Below are 18,368 nucleotides of genomic sequence, written 5' to 3'. Positions count from 1 at the left end.
TAATGCATAATCTGTAAAATTAAATATTCTATCTGCAGTTTCAGACATCCTAATGGAAGTTAAATTCAAATATAGATCAGAATTAGGGATGAGCAAAATATTTTGCCTTGTTTCGCAGAGAAAAAACACCCACAGACTATAATGGATAGTAAAAAAATTGTTGAGCTGTTTGAAGTCCATTGACATCAATGCATTTGGTGATATTTTTTTTGCCCATCACTGATCAGAATAAATATTTTATTCAACCATAAATTGCAAAGTTAAATAATACGGCAACTCAAGAAAAAAGTTCATGCTACTCAAGTGTACAGTATCCATGATTGCAAATCAGAGTGAAAATCAAGTATATAAGATCCCAAATAATTACTTCAATTGTTGATCTTGCAGGATGGTTTTGAAGAAGCATCTGCTCTGCAATGTTCTGTACTGATCTGATGATTTCTTCTTTCTGATCGAGTTCTCTCATTAATTCCTTCACATATAGAGATGACAATTATAATGTGCAGTAATGTAGTTTTTAACTATTTCAGTTATCTCTAAGGCAAATACCTTACCCCATGATAGTCCTTTTTGGCAGGTATATTCTGATTTCTTTCGCTCCAGTCATAAGCTACATCTTCCTCTTCCTTCTCGTTAAGCCAAATGAGCTCCCTTGTGGCTCGAGCCACAAAACTGTGAAGTGAGTCTAAATGTTTTTGTCGGTTTCTTGATGAATTCTTTAATCAGTTTAAGAAAACAGGATAACATTTAAGTCAATTGATAACATCTGCTGTTTACTTTCAATACCAGATTTAAGGCAGTGTTCTTACCAAAAGTTTGGAGTACTGACTCTCAAGTGTGTATAAAGATTCAGCATAATTGGCCTTGTAAATTCCCGTTAGTTGAAGCTGCATAGAAGGGAAAAAAAGTAATAATTTGGGATTTATTCAAGCACAAACATTAATAAGAGAAATGTATTTAAAACTTTATTAATAATATCAGGATGTTAATATATGTATAATATACTTGGTAGAACCAAGTCAGCCCTATCTTAGCACCTTCCATAGGGCAGGCAGTAAGTACAGGGCCCTGATGAGGCCTACATTCACTGGCACCCCTACTTATGCTTCTGAAAGACAAACAAATTAGGGGGTGGTACACCTATTGTGGCTATTGCTGTGCATAACCTTCAGGTCTACCCTCAGCAAAAAAAGCAATATGGCAATACCACTGCAAAAACCTGCTAGTAAAAAGCAAGGTCGGAATGGCCTGCCAGAACAACTAAAGGATATTCAGGTTGGTCCATGCCAAGAACGATTCTGACATAGGCCCGTATAAGCTATAACATGTGTAAAAATGTATGTCTAAATTTAAAGAAGCAAGATTAAGCCTTGATATTCTATATTTTATATAAAGAACATGCTGACTTCGCCATATGAACAGTGCATCATGGAAAAGGTAACGAGTAGTGAGGTCGATTATTCAGTGCCAATAATGGTTACATATACTAGCATTGACATCACAGAGCCAAAAGTGAATAGGCAGAATCAGATATTATGCTTGTGCTGCTAACGCTGAAAGACTCACATAAAACTTGTAAGCTCCCCCCCAATGCTGTTTTTTTTATTATTTGTGGTTTTTAGTTATTTAGTGCTTTATTCAGCAGCTCTCCAGTTTGCAATTTCGGCAATCTGTTGATAGGGTCCAAATTACCCTTGCAACCATGAACAGATTTGAATATGAGACCTTGAATATTAATAGATGTCTGAATAGAAATATGAGTAACAAAAAGTAGCAATAACAATAAAATTCATAGCCATACTGAGCATTTATTTTTAGATGGGGACAGTGACCCTCATTTGAAAGCTGGAAAGAGTCACAAGAAATAATATAAAAACTAGAAAAAATAAATAATGAAGACCAATTGAAAAGCTACTTAGAAATGGCATTCTATCACATATTAAAAGTTAACTTTAAGGTTAACCACCCCTTTCATGATGCAGACACTAAGTGGAAAATATATTTTTAGAAATATAAAAAAAACTTGACTCCAGGTATCTGCCTATAAAAAATCCAGTATTATTGGTGGTAGGGTATATACATTCTTCACCATTGGCCAGGACAGATTTAAGTTCGGAGTCTAAGATGATAAGCATGATTTTTTTTTAAACATTGCTTTCAGAGATAGCTGTGGGATCTTTTGTAATTATAATGATACGATAAGGGGCCAGTTAATAGCACTGAAAATACTCAATAACTACACAACAGAGAAGCAAGTCTGCAAGCAACACATAAATAGTTTATATTATACCTCAATTATTTTTGCTTCCTTAAGACTGGACTCAAATTCCTCTATGGCACTATGGAATTTTTTGTGGTTTTCTAAATGTCCTTCAATGCTGGACAGGTCAGAGCCCCAATCTGCCCGATCAAGTTGCACCTGTTAGAGAACAGCAACATGGTCAAAATATATTGTCACACTATACAATACAAGGTATATATAACTAATTGTGAAGCACAAGTTTCTAAAGATGCAACAAGAAAGCATATTGATAAGTTTTATTGTAACTCATTCCTGTCTGCAAGACCATCCCTACTGAGGAATGAGCACATCTTCCCACAGTACAGATACTGACAAATTTATCTAGACTTTAAATGGCTGAAATAAATACTGTCCCATGTTTTGCTGTGTGTCCTCGCTACAAAACATAAAATATCTTAATAATAAGCATTACCTTCTAACACTGTAAAAACAATAAATAACCAATGAGTTTACCTGCATTTCTTTGATCCATGATAAAAGGTCTTGAACAAATTTTGAGTTCACTTCTTCTTCAGGTAAATTCTGATCAGCAAGAGAGGACTTCTGTAAGGGTTTCTTTATCTGCATGTGTTTTAGTGACTGTAATGCATTTGTGTTTATTCCTGTTGCATAGTTCTGGATCAATCCCGAGTTATAGTTGGGTGAAAATGGAGGTGTCATAGCAGCAGATAAGTGAGAATTAAAGCCATGGGACATACCCGGTGTGAAACTCGTTGGTGTCAGGCAAGGGGTCATACTGTGCGACATATTTGAGTTCATTACAGGGTTTAAATTCTGTGAACATCCTGAGCTGAGGCTTTGTGATATTCCTGATATCATAAGTTTTGCCTGATCGTTTGTAAACATACGTCCTTTGCTGTAGAGTGAAGTGAATTCATTTCTTAAGGCCAGTAACTCATCTCGCAATGAGGCAACCCTGTACATAAATCATAATGATATTTAACAACAGTACTCCACATAATACACTATGTAAGTGCATTAATTATAACAAATACATTACTGTATGTGTAAAAAGGCAGGCACAGATTAATTGACATCACAACTAAATATATTTGCTCTAAGACTTCCTATTTCTATCAGACTCTTAGCACTGCATTGAGTCTCTCTCTGTACCTGTCACAGTTCAAAATAACACAAAGAACTAGAAATGTCTTAAATTTAACATGATATTAAACAGCTGTCATTCGAACATTCCCTATTACAAGGTTTTGGTGGAGGTGGGCATTACACCAGTAGGCAGGTATGCAAGTTAACATAAAGCCTTATGCAGGTTTGGAATCTATTCCCACATGTTTGTGACCTGTGGTTTTCTATATAAGAGATGTTTCTATAATGAGGATTAACATGATTTACTGATACTAAACACAATTCAAATATTAACAAACCAATAGGATTGTTTTTCCATTAACATATATTTGTGCTATTGTCAAATATACTGTCTGTCAGAAATAGGAAAATCAAAAACACTAAGGGAAATGGCATTTCCATATTTGAGCTTGGAGCTTTATAGATATGGGTTTCCAGATAATGGATCCCAAACCTGTACTGTAAGCATGTAATCAAGTTTCCAGATTCTTTGTTGAGAAATATATATGAATGCATGTATGTATGTAATATGTATGGGATGTATAAAAATAGTGTACAAGTATCTAGTAATAAGGTGGTATAGTACCTCTGCACCAATGGATCAGCTTGGTAATATTTTCCATCCACAAGACTCTGGACATCAACAAGCTGCTGCCGGAGAAGGTTCTCACATTCAATCAGGTACCCGGTAATCTCAGCTTCATTCTGTAACTGGATCCCAGATTCCATCCGTTTGGCATCCTTAAAATACATTTAAACTTGTTATTTTTCTGCCCCCTACAGCTACCACTAAATATTAGCAAAAAAAACTATATATGTTTTTTGGATTTTAGGAAAGCAAGTACTATTATAATCAAATGTTAGGGAAGATTATTAGTATGAATATATCTATAACTAGTTATTTTTAGTTACCAAAAAGTTAATCAACAGTAATAGCTAATTAGGTTATCCATCAAAAATTGCAAATTAGTGTGCTGGAAAACGTACAGCCTGGAGAGCACTGCGTGCCAGGATTAGTTTGTCTTCACATCCCAAGCTATCCCTCTGCACTCGGGTTGCTAATTGCTGCAGCATTTCCAGCCTGAAAAAAAAAACAAAAAAAACCTCTCAAAGTTCTGATACTGCAAATTTCCTACATCCAAGATCCCACATAATGTAGATTTCCAAAATCCAGTACAACCAATTGACAAAGTCATACAGACAACCGTTTTAAATCAGTAGGTAGTGAATACAGCTTCAGTTCAGAGAAAACCTGCAAAACTGGAAATTTTTAAAACTCCTGCAAAAATCTAAAAAAATAAAAAATAAATTGAAAAGTGGTCTTAAAGCAATGAGATCTACCTTGGTCTCTCCAACTGTTCACTGCCAAAACTTATGTAAGAATTAATCATTGTTGGACCACTCTTAACAGACACAAAGTTTTCATTGGAGTCGATGCTGTTGCTGCTGGTGAGTAAGGAATCGTTACTATAGTAGCCATAACCGGTGCTGTTCATTTTTATAGCAGTGACCCTTATTCACCCATACAATTAGCAGTATGATTAAAGATAAAATAAAAAAAAATAGAATGCACAGCTTCCAGGATTGAAAGAATATCCCTACTGGCTAAGAGTACTACTAGCGTCCTTTCTTAAATAGGCTCCAACATGTATATTCAGAACCTTGCAAATTATATATTCAGAATGCTCTTCAAAGGATTTAGCCTGGAGCCTTATATACCAGTTCACATTTGCCTTCCCTCTCCTGCTTTAATACAGTACATGCTTAAACGTATCAGCTACATTTGGGCGTCTGTGGGAAATGATTATGCCAAAAATTATTCCTAATTAGTCTGTTTGTAAACAGACTGCTCTTACACCCCACTTGTTTACACACTGAATCTAGTAACCCAAAAGATCCAGCAAAGATTTATTTCCTCAAACAAGCTACTCACAGTAAATATTTGCGGGAACATGAAGGTTTGCATTTTTGAGCTGAAATTCACTCAGGTAAGTTTTACACAGGCCCCAGCCATGCCTGCAAATAGGGATACAGCAAATCTGCTTTCCTCCGCCTATAAAACCCCAGCAGAAGAAAGCAGATGAACCATTTCATGTGTCACTTTTGCACACAGATGGAGGAAAGAGGATGGTCTGCTCCATGTGCCCTGTCCTTAAAGGGATACTGTCATGGGAAAACATGTTTTTTTTCAAAACACATCAGTTAATAGTGCTACTCCAGCAGACTTCTGCACTGAAATCCATTTCTCAAAAGAGCAAACAGATTTTTTTATATTCAATTTTGAAATCTGACATGGAGCTAGACATTTTGTCAATTTCCCAGCTGCCCCTGGTCATGTGACTTGTGCCTGCACTATAGGAGAGAAATGCTTTCTGGCAGGCTGCTGTTTTTCCTTCACAATGTAACTGAATATGTCTCAGTGAGACATGGGTTTTTACTATTGAGTGCTGTTCTTAGATCTACCAGGCAGCTGTTATCTTGTGTTAGGGAGCTGCTATCTGGTTACCTTCCCATTGTTCTTTTGTTTGGCTGCTGTGGGGGAAAGGGAGGGGGGTGATATCATTCCAACTTGCATTACATCAGTAAAGAGTGATTGAAGTTTATCAGAGCACAAGTCACATGACTTGGGGCAGCTGGGAAATTTACAAAATGTCTAGCCCCATGTCAGATTTCAAAATTGAATATAGAAAAATCTGTTTGCTCTTTTGAGAAATGGATTTCAGTGCAGAATTCTGCTGGAGCAGCTCTATTAACTGATTCATTTTGAAAAAAAAAATTTTTCCCCATGACAGTATTCTTTTAAAGTGACTTGGGCTCATTAATAAAAACTGGCCATATCTGTAACTGACAGTAACCCACAGCAGCCACTTAATTTCCTACTCCAGCCAGGTCACCAGCATGAAGTATTAGCTGATTAAACTTACCCTGCCACACCAAATGGAATTCAAGATATGGCAGGCAGCATACTATAAAACACTATGTGAATGGCAACATTTTTGTCTTCTTGATATATATATATGATTTCCAAAAAGTCAAAAAAGTATAGAATTCTGTGGTTGAAGACTTTGGCAAGACATCTCAGAGACATGGGAAATACCCGTACCATATGAGAAAAGGTGATAAACAGTAAGGCGACTCCAGTGTTAAGAAGGAGACTTTTTTTTAAAATAAGCAGCAGGGTTGGACTGGCCCTCCCAGTTACCCAGAACAATCATAGTGAACTCCACCACCTGCTGCCCAAAAAATGTTCTTTCCTTTGAAAGGAAATGAAAAATCATGGTCAGCCAACTATTATTATGATCACCAGTGGCAGCAAGTTTTGGGCAATAACTTTCTTTGCAGTTAAGCAAGCTCTTAGATGCTCAAAAGGGTTGTTCACCTTTAAACACTTTTTTTAATGCAGTTGGTTTCAGATAGTTCACCAGAAATAAAGACTTTTTTCAATTACTTTCTATTTTTCTATTTGTGACCGTTTTTTCTAATATTGAAGTGTAAAGTTTCATTTTCACGTTCTAAAGCAGTTCTGGGGGGAGTGGTCGACTATTTTAAATTAATACATTTAGTTGATACATTTGTTATCTCTGTCCCTGCTGAGCAGATTCCCTGAGTTTCATTAAAGACAAATGTTAGAATTTATACAATAATTGCTAATGTTCCACGGATACTGCTGAGAAATGTATCAATTAAATGAAACAAATTGTAACAGTTCAGATGCTTCTGGATCACTGAGCTGCCAGACTGAAACAAGGGACAGGAACATTAAACTTTAAACTTCAATTTTGGGAAAACGGTAAAAAATAAAAGATGGAAAGCAATTGAAAAAAAGTCTTTGTTTATGGTGAACAACCTGAAAACAAATGAACTGAAAAAACTGTTTAGAAGGTGAACAACCCCTTTAATCTGGCATGAAATAAAAATTGTCGACGAAAAATTAAAGATATAAAACAATAACCAACCTTTGGCTGTCAGAGGGATAGTGGAAGCACTGGTATAACAGCACCTGAAGGTCACTGGTCAAATGTTACTTATGCAAATAAAATATTTCTGTAGAATACAGGTATGGGATCCGTTATCCAGAAACCTGCAACAGATATCTGATTTTTCATACCTTTCGATTTCAGGCCTTATTGCCTTTTCTCTTTCAAACATGGCGATAATTAGTTTTCCCCACTCTTTTTCTATATCATTCGGATGAAATCCTTGGTCCAGCTTGATGCGCCCAAACTGAATCCATGGCTGGAATAAAATAAGAAGGTTATCTGCAAAGTGTTCTTGCGCTGCATAGTTACTTTCATTATTAAAATAATGAGATTCTTGCCTCAAGAAATGTGTAAAGGTGCTTGATTTTAGACTTTTCAGTCTCCTGGGGTGGAATTTCTTTTTCTTTGAACTGTAAATATTGTTGATAAAGTGCCTACAAACACATAAAAAGATTTTATATCAAAACTCATATATAACAGTTTAAACAAGTATGTAAAGGGTGGTTCACCTTTAGGTTAATTTTTAATATGTTATAGAATGACTAGTGCTAAGCAACTTTTCAATTGGTCTTCATTATTTATTTTTATAGCTTTGGAATTCTATGCCTTCTTCTTTTAACTCTTTCCAGAATTTAAATGGGGGTCACTTACCCCAGCAGCCAAAAAACATTACTGCTCTGTGAGGTTACAAATGTATTATTCTTGTTATTTTCTACTAAAGTCCTCTGCTATTCATATACCAGTCTCTCATTCAAATCACTCCCTCATTGCTAAAGTAATTTAAACCTTAGCAACCAGATAGCTGCTGAAATTCTAGACTGGAGAGCTGCTGAATAAGAAATAAAAATATAATACAAATAATAAAAAAATAAAGGCCAATAGCAAATTGTCTCAGAATATAATTCTGTACATCATATTAAAAGGGAAACAACACCTTTATCCTACCAAATCTAATATATAAAATGGTTCTGTGACAGGACCCAATTCAATCAAATCCTTTCCTGTACATCATTGCCTCTACTATAGACTTACTTCATTACTTAAGTATTTGAAATCTCTATAAACCTGAGTTACATAATTGCCATAATATTAGAGGTGTGCTGAATTTAGGATTCAGCTTGGCGTTTTCTATATCCTATAACTTTCTGCAGTATTCAGGACCATGGATATCATTGGCTTCATCCAATTATTGTTACCCACTAACCATAATATCATGTGACTGTAAGGTGCTACAGTAACAAATTAGAAATTAAATCTGCATATCAAAATAAGGATTCAAATTATTCACTATTTGGCCAAATATTTTGTGACCACTTTGGTATATTGCGACTCCCTGTTAAATATGAGATTCTAGTCATAACAGAGCAAAAACATAGTTAATGCTGAAAACATACAATAAAGTATTGATCGATAGTTGACCAGAGAAACATACCTTTAGTTCTACAACAGTATTCGGGAACGTCCTTTCAGACATTAACACAACATGGTGCCTGATCCACTGGATGAGGTAGTTCACCATATTCTGGTATTCTATCCACTTCACTTCAACATCCTACAGAACCATACACCTTTTAATTCATTTGATAATATTTATTTACAGTCATGCCATATTTAATCAAAATACTGTAGTCAAAATGTTAGAATAATATGAATTGTTAACGTTTTGTCAATTATTTAAAATTGTCTCATTCTAAGGGGCAGATTTACCAAAGAGTGAAATTAGAGATAGCCGCAGTAAAACTCCGCGCTCTATTCATCACTATTTCTAGAGATTTCTAGAAGAGTATTTATCAATGGGTTAAAGTTAGGGTCGTCATTTGATAAATGTATATCTACATTTTATTTCACAAAGCTTAAAACATAGGAACAAAGAACGTAGTATGTTTGACGTGCAAAATTAGTAACAACCCCCTTTGGCAAAGATCACAGCTTATAATAATCTTTTGCATCCAGTTAAGAGGCTTACAGTTTTTGCTGCACAGATGTTTGCAGTTTGCAAGGTTTGTTTCATGAAATGTTTCCCCAAACTGTCTAACAGGTCCTGCAGCTCCTTTGCAATGTAATAAGGATTTGCTTTTCTGGCCAACATAAAATAATTTTTCTTGGTCTTCCAGGTCTTGCCTTAGCTTCCACAGTTCCCTTTTACTGCCATTTCTTGATAACGTTAATAACAGTGGAAATTGAGATATGGAAGCATTTTGAAATCTTTTTATAGCATTCACCTGCTTTTTAGACATCAAAAGCATCAATTAGCATACTTTTTAGATCCTCATGCACAGAGGAGCCCATGGTTGTAAAATGACAGCCCAATGACAGCCTTTATGAAGCTTTGCAATTGTTAAGAGGCGATAACTCCTAATGGCCATCAAGGACTAATAACGTAATGGTAAGGGACCTTGCAAAAAACAGTGTTCAAAGTTTTCCAAAGTTTCCATGAGCCACTATTTCAATTCTCTTTGTTCCTATGTCTTATAATTTGTAAGATAAAATGCAACTGTTCATTAACATTATCTTGATTTTTAAAACACTGATCCCTGCAGTAATGTATTACTTTAAAATTACATTACATTCACTCATGCGAATGCAGTTTACCCATATTTTCACCTTCACAGACGTCATCTGTACATTCCCTAAAAATAATAATCCCCTGAACCCAATCTTCATTATTACCTATATCAAGTTAAATTTGAAGAAGGTGACCATCAACTAAACATAATTATCTTAACACCCTCTTAGTGACCTTAAGGAATAAATGTACATTGCATTGCAGCAAAATCTATTGTGATGAAAACTAACCCATAAACATACCCAGAACAATACAAGTCCCAGTTTAATAGCACGACTAAAGGAAAGACTGAGGTACACCACTAAGTTTAATTGCAACTTTTTTATTTAAAAAAAAAAAAACTACCACTTTTTCTTGAACAAAATCTTTTGCAAATTGATAAATAATTGTTTTCTGGGCAAACATGCACCAATTGTCTCCATAGAATAAAGTGGCATTCACCATAAGGAAAACCAAATATTTATTTACTGATTGCACAAAACATACACTACAAATAAAAAATGCAACAAAAAAGTACTTTGCCATTAACAGGGAATTCAAGTATGAATATTATTATCTCTTTGAACTAAACAGAGTAACATAAAACTTGCAAAATGGCTAGTGAGTCACTCTGCTGACTCGACTGACAAAAACAGCTGAGATTTGTTCACAAAATCTACAGGTTAAATCCAAAAGCAAAAATGCTGTGTTACTTACATTTGCACTGATTCCCTCCCCTCCATCCGGTGTTTTGGGGAATACATCATACATTGATGCCACATATGTTATTACAGACTTTTCATCAGGGGATGAGACATCAACATCTAATGCAAAACAAATATATACTTAGTCTTTATACTATAAAGATTGGTGTAGCTACTTATTCTAAATACTTTCAGTCTTGTTAATCTACCTTCAGGATCAAGAAGTCTAGTAACGCCCAATTTTTCAGCTACATAAAATGCATTTTCTAAATTTGTAATGTTGCTTTGAGCAACAACGGTATCCAAGTCAATCAGGTCCGGCCTAGAAAAGAAAACACAACATATGTACATTAAAGTCTTGTATTTGTTCATTCTTATACACCAGTGATGTAACCCAGAATTAGTAGCCATCCAACCAGAAATCTATTTTTTTTAGTTAAAGGCTATTCTTGTTGTAAAATTCTGGGGACTACAATGTGCCCCTTGTGCAATTCTACGGGTGACACTGTGCTTGTCATGAAAATCTAGGGTCCACACTGTACCTTTCCTGAAATTTGGAGAGGGCAAATTCCATGCCTGTTGTGAAGGGGTGGACTCCCACTCCTAAATACAGGTGGGCCTCTTCTCCAGTTCCATTAAAAGTACATAGAAGTGCAGCATTTTATGGTGCTACGTAAGTGGCTCATTTAAAGCTCAATTTACTTTAGTTTTCTACCTTACTGTTCAAATATTGTCCTTCCTCTACTCTTCACCGTTAATTTCAGTAACATTTTTAAAATATTACTAATAACAGCAGTGCTTACTGGGCTATCATATAGGGAATTTATTTATATATTAAAACTGTAAACAAGCAAAATCCATGACTACTCAATGGGCACTACATTTGCTAGTGGAATGTTAAAAATAACAAGCATCTGCTGTCTGTGAAAACTACAAATAAAACAATATGTAATATGGTTATTTGGATCCATATTTTAGTTAATAATCCTGAATTTGTGCATTTCAAAAAGTTGGATTATAACTCCTAAAATAATAAAAGACAGTTGAAAATAATTTACACCACCAACATATAACCTAATTTAAGGAGCACAAAAGAGGTTCAGGCCCTAGCTGCAAGGCACATGTTTTGTTTACTGAGGTTGTGACAGAATACAGTGTAACTCATATATGTCTGAACTCCACCCAAACTGCTCAATAAAGAAATTAATTGTCTGCCAGAATTGTCCATTTATTGGGCCCCATCCAAGTAGTTCAATATGTTTGCATGTGGTAAGCTGATGAGCTTGTACTGCGTATGGGGGAAAAATGATTGAGTTTGCACTGTATATTACGTTATTTATTGCAAGTAATATGTTTTCCAATGTACAAGTCTGTCATTTTTGAACTGTTTTAAAACGGATCTGTTTAAACTGTTCTATAGTGTTCTATAATGTTGATGATATTGTGAAGTTACACAAGAGTATTAGACTGCCATGGTGGAGTGAGTATTTGGCTGTGGGCAGGGGGTCTAGCATCCTCTCTCATCCTACTCACTGTACCAATTGTTTCAGGGGATATAAAAATAACTTTATGAATTTCTTAAAGTACAAACAAGTTTCAGGAACAGTATTTGCTGGAGGTGCACTTGGCAGGAGATCATCCAATATTTTTGTTGTAGCTGCTTTGAAAATAGATGAAAAATAATAAAGAAGCATTATATGTTATAATGTAAGTTAGAACTTGTCTTCAGCTTGTTTACTGAATGTAAAAACAAAGCAATTATAGAGATGGAATTTGCAAAAAAAACAAATAAGTGAAGCAGTTTCATCCTGTTGAGTAGGTAATCTTAATTTGTGAGGCTTTCTGTACCTTATAAAGTGAGCTATTACAATTTCTAACCATGTAAGGTATATAATAGGAAAAAGCATGGTTTGCTTTAGGCTATATACATTTTATTTTAATATTCTCCACAATGACAGATTTGGGCATGATTTCAAAATTCCATGCTGTTTAAAAAATGAGGTTTACAGGGTTAAGAAAGAAGCTGTTCTCTTGAGAAAGAAATCTGAATTCCATACCAAGCAACAGACGGATGAGTAGAGATATCTAAGCCCATTTAGTTCTTGATACTTTTTCCTTCCATACTGACTGCCTCAGAACTCTCTTAGTCAATAGTTTAAAAATAATGTTGTACAACAGATAAATCATGTACATTTTTACTATTCTGCATGAAAGAGGGAATTTGCTCCTTGTAAAGTAACCCGTAGCAACCACTGAGTAGGTAGCATTTATTGGTTAGCTGTTTTAAAACACACATCTGATTGGTTGCTATGGGTTACAAGAGGTGGGCAAACTTTGGAAACTTTATTGTATTTCCCCAATAACTATGAGGGGTAAAGAAACAAACAACACTTAGGTTCAAATGCCCAGGTGCTTCTGAGGCATATTTAACAGTCACAGTTTGCAGTTATGCTCTTTATAACATATACCGTACATGTTTGCATCCTCCTGTGAAGCTAAATATTTTCTAAAGGCAATGTGATCTTTAGCTAAATGGAACATTATAATTTAACTGAAGGAAAGAGAAATTCAAGAAATGATCCACCATAAGGCTATAGCACACTGCTCCTGTGAATGGATTAAGTTAATAAAAATATATTCCAGCTATTAAGTAATGATTAAACAAGGGACAACGTCTAGTTCACAGAAAAGGAAATGTGCTGGCTACTTTTTATGAATGAAAACCATAATAAAATATTTGGAGACCACAACTCTGTGTTCTATTCTGTTTCAAAATTAGCCGATTAGTTCTGGGAGTGGTGGATTCTACTCCAAACCCTGGAAGAACACAGAAAAACTACAACTATGCTTTCACTACCAAAACATACACACATTTCAATGACCCCAGGGCAGAAATTGACACTAACAGATTTGTAAAATGATTGGAGTGCTTTTTATTGCCAGTATGTACAGTATGTACAGTATATCTATAACATTGTTTACAACACATAATCAGTTGATATACATATTTAGTTGTCTGGTAACCAAACAGATGTTTTTAGGGAGTGGTCCCCAACTTTTTTTTCGGTAAGCCACATTCAAATGTAAAAACAGTAGGGCAAAAAAAGCAACAAAAGCATGAAAAAAAGTCCTTGGGGTGTCAAATAAGGGTTCTGATTGGCTATTTGGTAGTCCCCATGTGAACGGGCTGCCTACAGAAGGCTCAATTTGGCAGTCACATTGTTTTTATGCAACCAAAACCTGCCTCCAAACCTGGAATTGAAAAATAAGCACCTGCTTTGAGGCCATCTGGAGCAACATCCAAAGGATTGGTGAGCAACATGTTGCTCACAAGCTACTGATTGGGGATCACTGTTCTAAAGCAACAGAAAGCTCAATGCTAGGAACATTATTTTATAAACAATCCACCACATTTTCTAATCAGGCTGGGAATGCCACTGCACAATTCTTTTGTGTTACAATATGCAAAGTAGAACCTCCAACTACTCTGGGGCCATTAACACTAATCACCCTTATGGACCCCTGATTCAGCACAGCAATTGGCTTTGTCTCAATTACATAACAGCTGATTAACTTATCTGTCCTTCAAGAAATGTTGCCTCTGAGCAGTCACCAACACCTAAACTATAATCCAATTTCACTGGACATAGTACAGATTGCACATAGTATTCTCCCAGTGAAAAAGATGTCAAACCACCCTAATCCCATGCTGTGTCTGCCTAGCCCACCACAGCATTACCAATTGTTATACTCCAACTTTCTTACAGTATATAAATTTGTGCTATTAAAATTCCAAAAACAAAATATCTACTTTCCAACCCTTCGTATGTATGCTTCTGCTCTTTCCACCACATTTCTCCTGAACACTTGGATGTAGTACAGTAACTGATGAAGCCACCATACCAAACTGTACCATCACCTTCACAGATATGAAGGGAGCAGTCTGACCACTGCAGGTGCTTTTCAAAGGTTTTTATGATTTCATGAACATCGGTCTAAAAATCAATGCAAGAAATTCTGTGCACTTGAAATTATTGTGTAAATGAGGCCCAAGAGAAGGGTAGTTTAGCATTGGTTTAACATGACATAGACAAAATAATACTCTGTGCAAATAAAATACAGTTGTCCAGAAATAGTCTCTGATGGATTTTGATGCACAACACTAGGGGGCCAATTCATTAACTTCGAGTGAAGGAATAGAAGAAAAAATACTTAGAATTTCGAAGTGTTTTTTTGGCTACTTCGACCATCGAATGGGCTACTTCGACCTTCGACTATGACTTCGACTTCGAATCGAAGGATTCGAACTAAAAATCATTTGACTATTCGACCATTCGATAGTCGAAGTACTGTCTCTTTAAGAAAAAACTTCGACCCCCTAGTTCGCCACCTAAAAGCTACCGAAGCCAATGTTAGCCTATGGGGAAGATCCCCATAAAAGTTTTTTTGGTCGAAGGATAATCCTTCGATCGTTGGATTAAAATCCTTCGAATTGTTCGATTCAAAGGATTTAATTGTTCAATCGATTATTCCTTCGATCGTACGATCAAACTATCTGCGCAAAATCCTTCGTCTTCGATATTCAAAGTCAAAGGATTTTCATTCCCAGTCGAATATCGAGGGTTAATTAACCCTCGATATTCGACCCTTGATGAATTTGCCCCTAAATCATTAACGTAAAAAGAGGACTATATTATAAAAACACTGTCAATGTTATTATTGGAACAATGTAAATAAATAGTTAAAAGCAGTATTTGAAGAGATCCTTATTCAATCATTTTTCAAAACTCTTACAAAGCAGAAAAAAACACAAAATTTGTAGAGTTTACATTTGTACATCAGCCCCTCTAGTATATTGAAACAGTTCTATGTTATTGTAGGGACCCATAAGTTTAATGGCCCTTATGGCTTCATTCCCTTCCAGTGCCTCTTTTCCCTGTTGCTGGGTTAAACCCCATGTAACATATTATACATTATTTGCATACCCTTTCTATTGGTTCTAGGTTGTGACCACATCCTGCAGTGCCATAACAAAGTGCTTTGCAGGGTAGCTTCCTCTTTGGCCTGCAGCAGTTGACCTGGGCAGTCGTTCCACTGAGTCTGGAGTCAACAAAGTCCCAGAAGTGTTAGGCCCTAAAGGGACAATCCCTTTAGAGAAGTTGGGGTACAGGGACCCCACGAACAAGTTTAGCCAGTGTATAGGATAGCTCTTTTCACAGCACTTAGTGAAAGTGAGACAGAGAGGCTTAGCTAGTACGAGCAGCTCAAGCTCCAACAAGGAGAATAGAGGGAGTAGCTCTCCCCCAAGGGAATTCAGGCAGTGTTCTTAACCCTGATCCACGTTTGCTGTATGGGATCCGGTCCACATGAGGTACTGAAACCCTGGAAGGTGATCCTTTAAACTCCTCCGTGCTATTCTTCCTTCGGTGCCTTCTATGCTGTATCTGCTAATCTGTGAATGTACCTGGCATGTGCTGTAATCTACCTCAGTTGTGAGTATTACCAACCCTGTGGCGCTTTGTATTGAATAAAGCCTGTTCCATCTGTTTTCAAACACCCCCTGGCGTCCAACAATCTGTTATTTTGCATCTTTGGCAGTAGTGAGTTGTAGTTTAACAACATCAACACGTGTTTTCCATATTGTGAAAGCCCATCCTGGTGAAAGAGGGTCGCGGTAGCAAATATCATACTAGTGGGTATTTGTCTAGACACAGTCAAATAGGTGCTACATTATATTAATGTTTACCACTATGAAGGGGTTATTTACCAAAACTCGTCTTTTTCTCACTTTATAAAAAAAAATTAGACCAAACTTCCAAACACAAATCCCCTTAATTTACCAATAAAACTGATCCGCCCCCTGACATCATCTACTTATCCAACAGGTCTCCATAAGTCTGTACAATTTGATTGCTGGCCCTAGAACCTGGGTGGCAAACCTCGGTCTAGATATGCTTGTTTGGCGAGGTCTGCCTGTGTATATCCAGCTCATTATGTAAGTCTGCCACTAAAAACCTCTCTAATATAAAATAATAGTTGGCAAATAACAGTTTATATGTACTGTAGGTCACCCAGAAAGCATTTTGTCCAAATAATCCAAATTTTAAAAATGATTACCCGTTTCTCTGTAATAAAACAGTAGCTTGTACTTGAAGTTTTTTTTAAAATAGTTTTCAATGTAACCACAAACACAGTAAAGCAGAAGTTAAAAGCAGAAAAAAAGACAGAAAGGAAGAGAAGAAAGAGCGTGAGCCCAGCTGGCCCATTTAAGCCCTACAAGGGGGGGAATTTTAAATAGGTGGGGTTTGATGTTCCAACAGGGGGCCAAAATCTATTCAATTTTATCAGGGCATCTGAGTGCTATATATATATATATATATATATATATATATATATATATATATATATATATATATATATATATATATATATATATAGATATATAATGTCCAAACAGTGAACTCTTTCCGGGTTTCGAATACATAAATGGGTGCGTAGGTCAAATCTTTCAATATAAAATAGCAAATGGACCCGCACTCCTTGTTTATCGTGAAGAAATAGATGTGCTTGTGAATAAAGCACATCTATTTCTTCACGATAAACAAGGAGTGTGGGGCCATTAGCTATTATAGAAATATATATATATATATATATATATATATATATATCAGTTTTTGCTTAGCCAATGAATAACTGTTTTTTTGCCAGTGAGGGAGGAGTCACTGACTTTGACTGAATTAGTATCGCTTTCTTAGCAAAGTAAAACAACTGTAAATAATAAAGTCTGTCATAATTGTGCATAGGTAGCGCTCACACAATCCCCAGTTTCACCCCAAGAGACAGGAACTTCAATTCACATAAGTGAAAACAAATATTTAGGTATTATGGGTAACTATGCAGAATCACTAACAACACTAGGGGGCACATTTACTTAGTTCAAGTGAAGGAATAGAATAAAAAAAACTTCGAATTTAGAATGATTTTTTTGGCTACTTCGACCATCGAATTGGCTACTTCGACCTTCGACTAAGACTTCGACTTCGAATCGAACGATTTAAACTAAAAATCGTTCGACTATTCGACCATTCGATAGTCGAAGTACTGTCTCTTTAAAAAAAACTTTGGCAAGTAAAACTTACCGAGGTGCAATGTTAGCCTATGGGGAAGTTCCCCCCATAGAAAAATCCTTTGAATCGTTCGAAAAATCGGTTGATCAAACTAATTGCGGTAAATCCTTCGACTTCGAAAGGCGAAGGATTTACCTTCGGCAGTCGAATATCGAGGGTTAATTAACCCTCGATATTCGACCCTATGTAAATCTGCCCCCATATGTTTTAGTGACTGTATTGGCACTTGGGACAGTAATCAATTGTTTCTTTATAACTGTAGGACATTAGTGTGATATAAGATCCTCTAAATAAAAAGTAAATGCTTTCATTCAGATATGAGCTTGTAGCAAAGTAAATGAATCACTGCAACAAGAGAATACAAGCAAGTACCAAATTTGGTAAGAAGATGAAAATATGCTTAGAATGTATCTGAAGGATGAAAACCATCAATCTGTCCAGGAACATCTTGTGGAGTAAAGCAATGGATCATGCATATTTTTTTGCACAGAATTACAATAAGTTAATTATTAAAACCATGTTTAAAATATCATTACATCTGATATTAAAACATAAAAAGCCTTATTTATCATAACCCAAATTTTAATTACATTTTTTAATTTTAATTTAATTTTAATTTTTTTT

At 35.7% G+C, this 18,368-nt stretch overlaps 1 protein-coding gene across 22 annotated transcripts in view; it reads right to left on the bottom strand.

Annotated features, from left to right (window-relative positions):
• Nucleotides 1–18,368, bottom strand: part of LOC108718009 (dystonin) — a 243,134-nt gene that overhangs the window by 128,195 nt on the left and 96,571 nt on the right. For 19 of the 22 annotated variants that reach the window (XM_018265528.2, XM_018265532.2, XM_018265535.2 and 16 more), the window contains 12 exons: nucleotides 10,827–10,939; nucleotides 10,631–10,737; nucleotides 8,801–8,920; nucleotides 7,707–7,802; nucleotides 7,497–7,624; nucleotides 4,376–4,469; nucleotides 3,975–4,129; nucleotides 2,756–3,218; nucleotides 2,291–2,419; nucleotides 810–887; nucleotides 555–716; nucleotides 368–472 (listed from right to left, as the gene is read on the bottom strand). In XM_018265528.2, coding sequence (XP_018121017.1) covers nucleotides 368–472; nucleotides 555–716; nucleotides 810–887; nucleotides 2,291–2,419; nucleotides 2,756–3,218; nucleotides 3,975–4,129; nucleotides 4,376–4,469; nucleotides 7,497–7,624; nucleotides 7,707–7,802; nucleotides 8,801–8,920; nucleotides 10,631–10,737; nucleotides 10,827–10,939 — 1,750 coding nt within the window. Of the gene's footprint in view, nucleotides 1–367; nucleotides 473–554; nucleotides 717–809; nucleotides 888–2,290; nucleotides 2,420–2,755; nucleotides 3,219–3,974; nucleotides 4,130–4,375; nucleotides 4,470–4,729; nucleotides 5,539–7,496; nucleotides 7,625–7,706; nucleotides 7,803–8,800; nucleotides 8,921–10,630; nucleotides 10,738–10,826; nucleotides 10,940–18,368 lie in introns of those variants that run through there. The other 3 variants (XM_041564721.1, XM_041564715.1, XM_018265546.2) reach the window with 3 other exon arrangements.

Source organism: Xenopus laevis, chromosome 5S (assembly GCF_017654675.1).
Source record: "Xenopus laevis strain J_2021 chromosome 5S, Xenopus_laevis_v10.1, whole genome shotgun sequence".
In the NCBI taxonomy this organism is placed as follows: Eukaryota; Metazoa; Chordata; class Amphibia; order Anura; family Pipidae; genus Xenopus; species Xenopus laevis.
The sequence above is the reverse complement of the archived record's forward strand: the minus strand, read 5'-3'. Positions and strand labels throughout refer to the sequence as shown.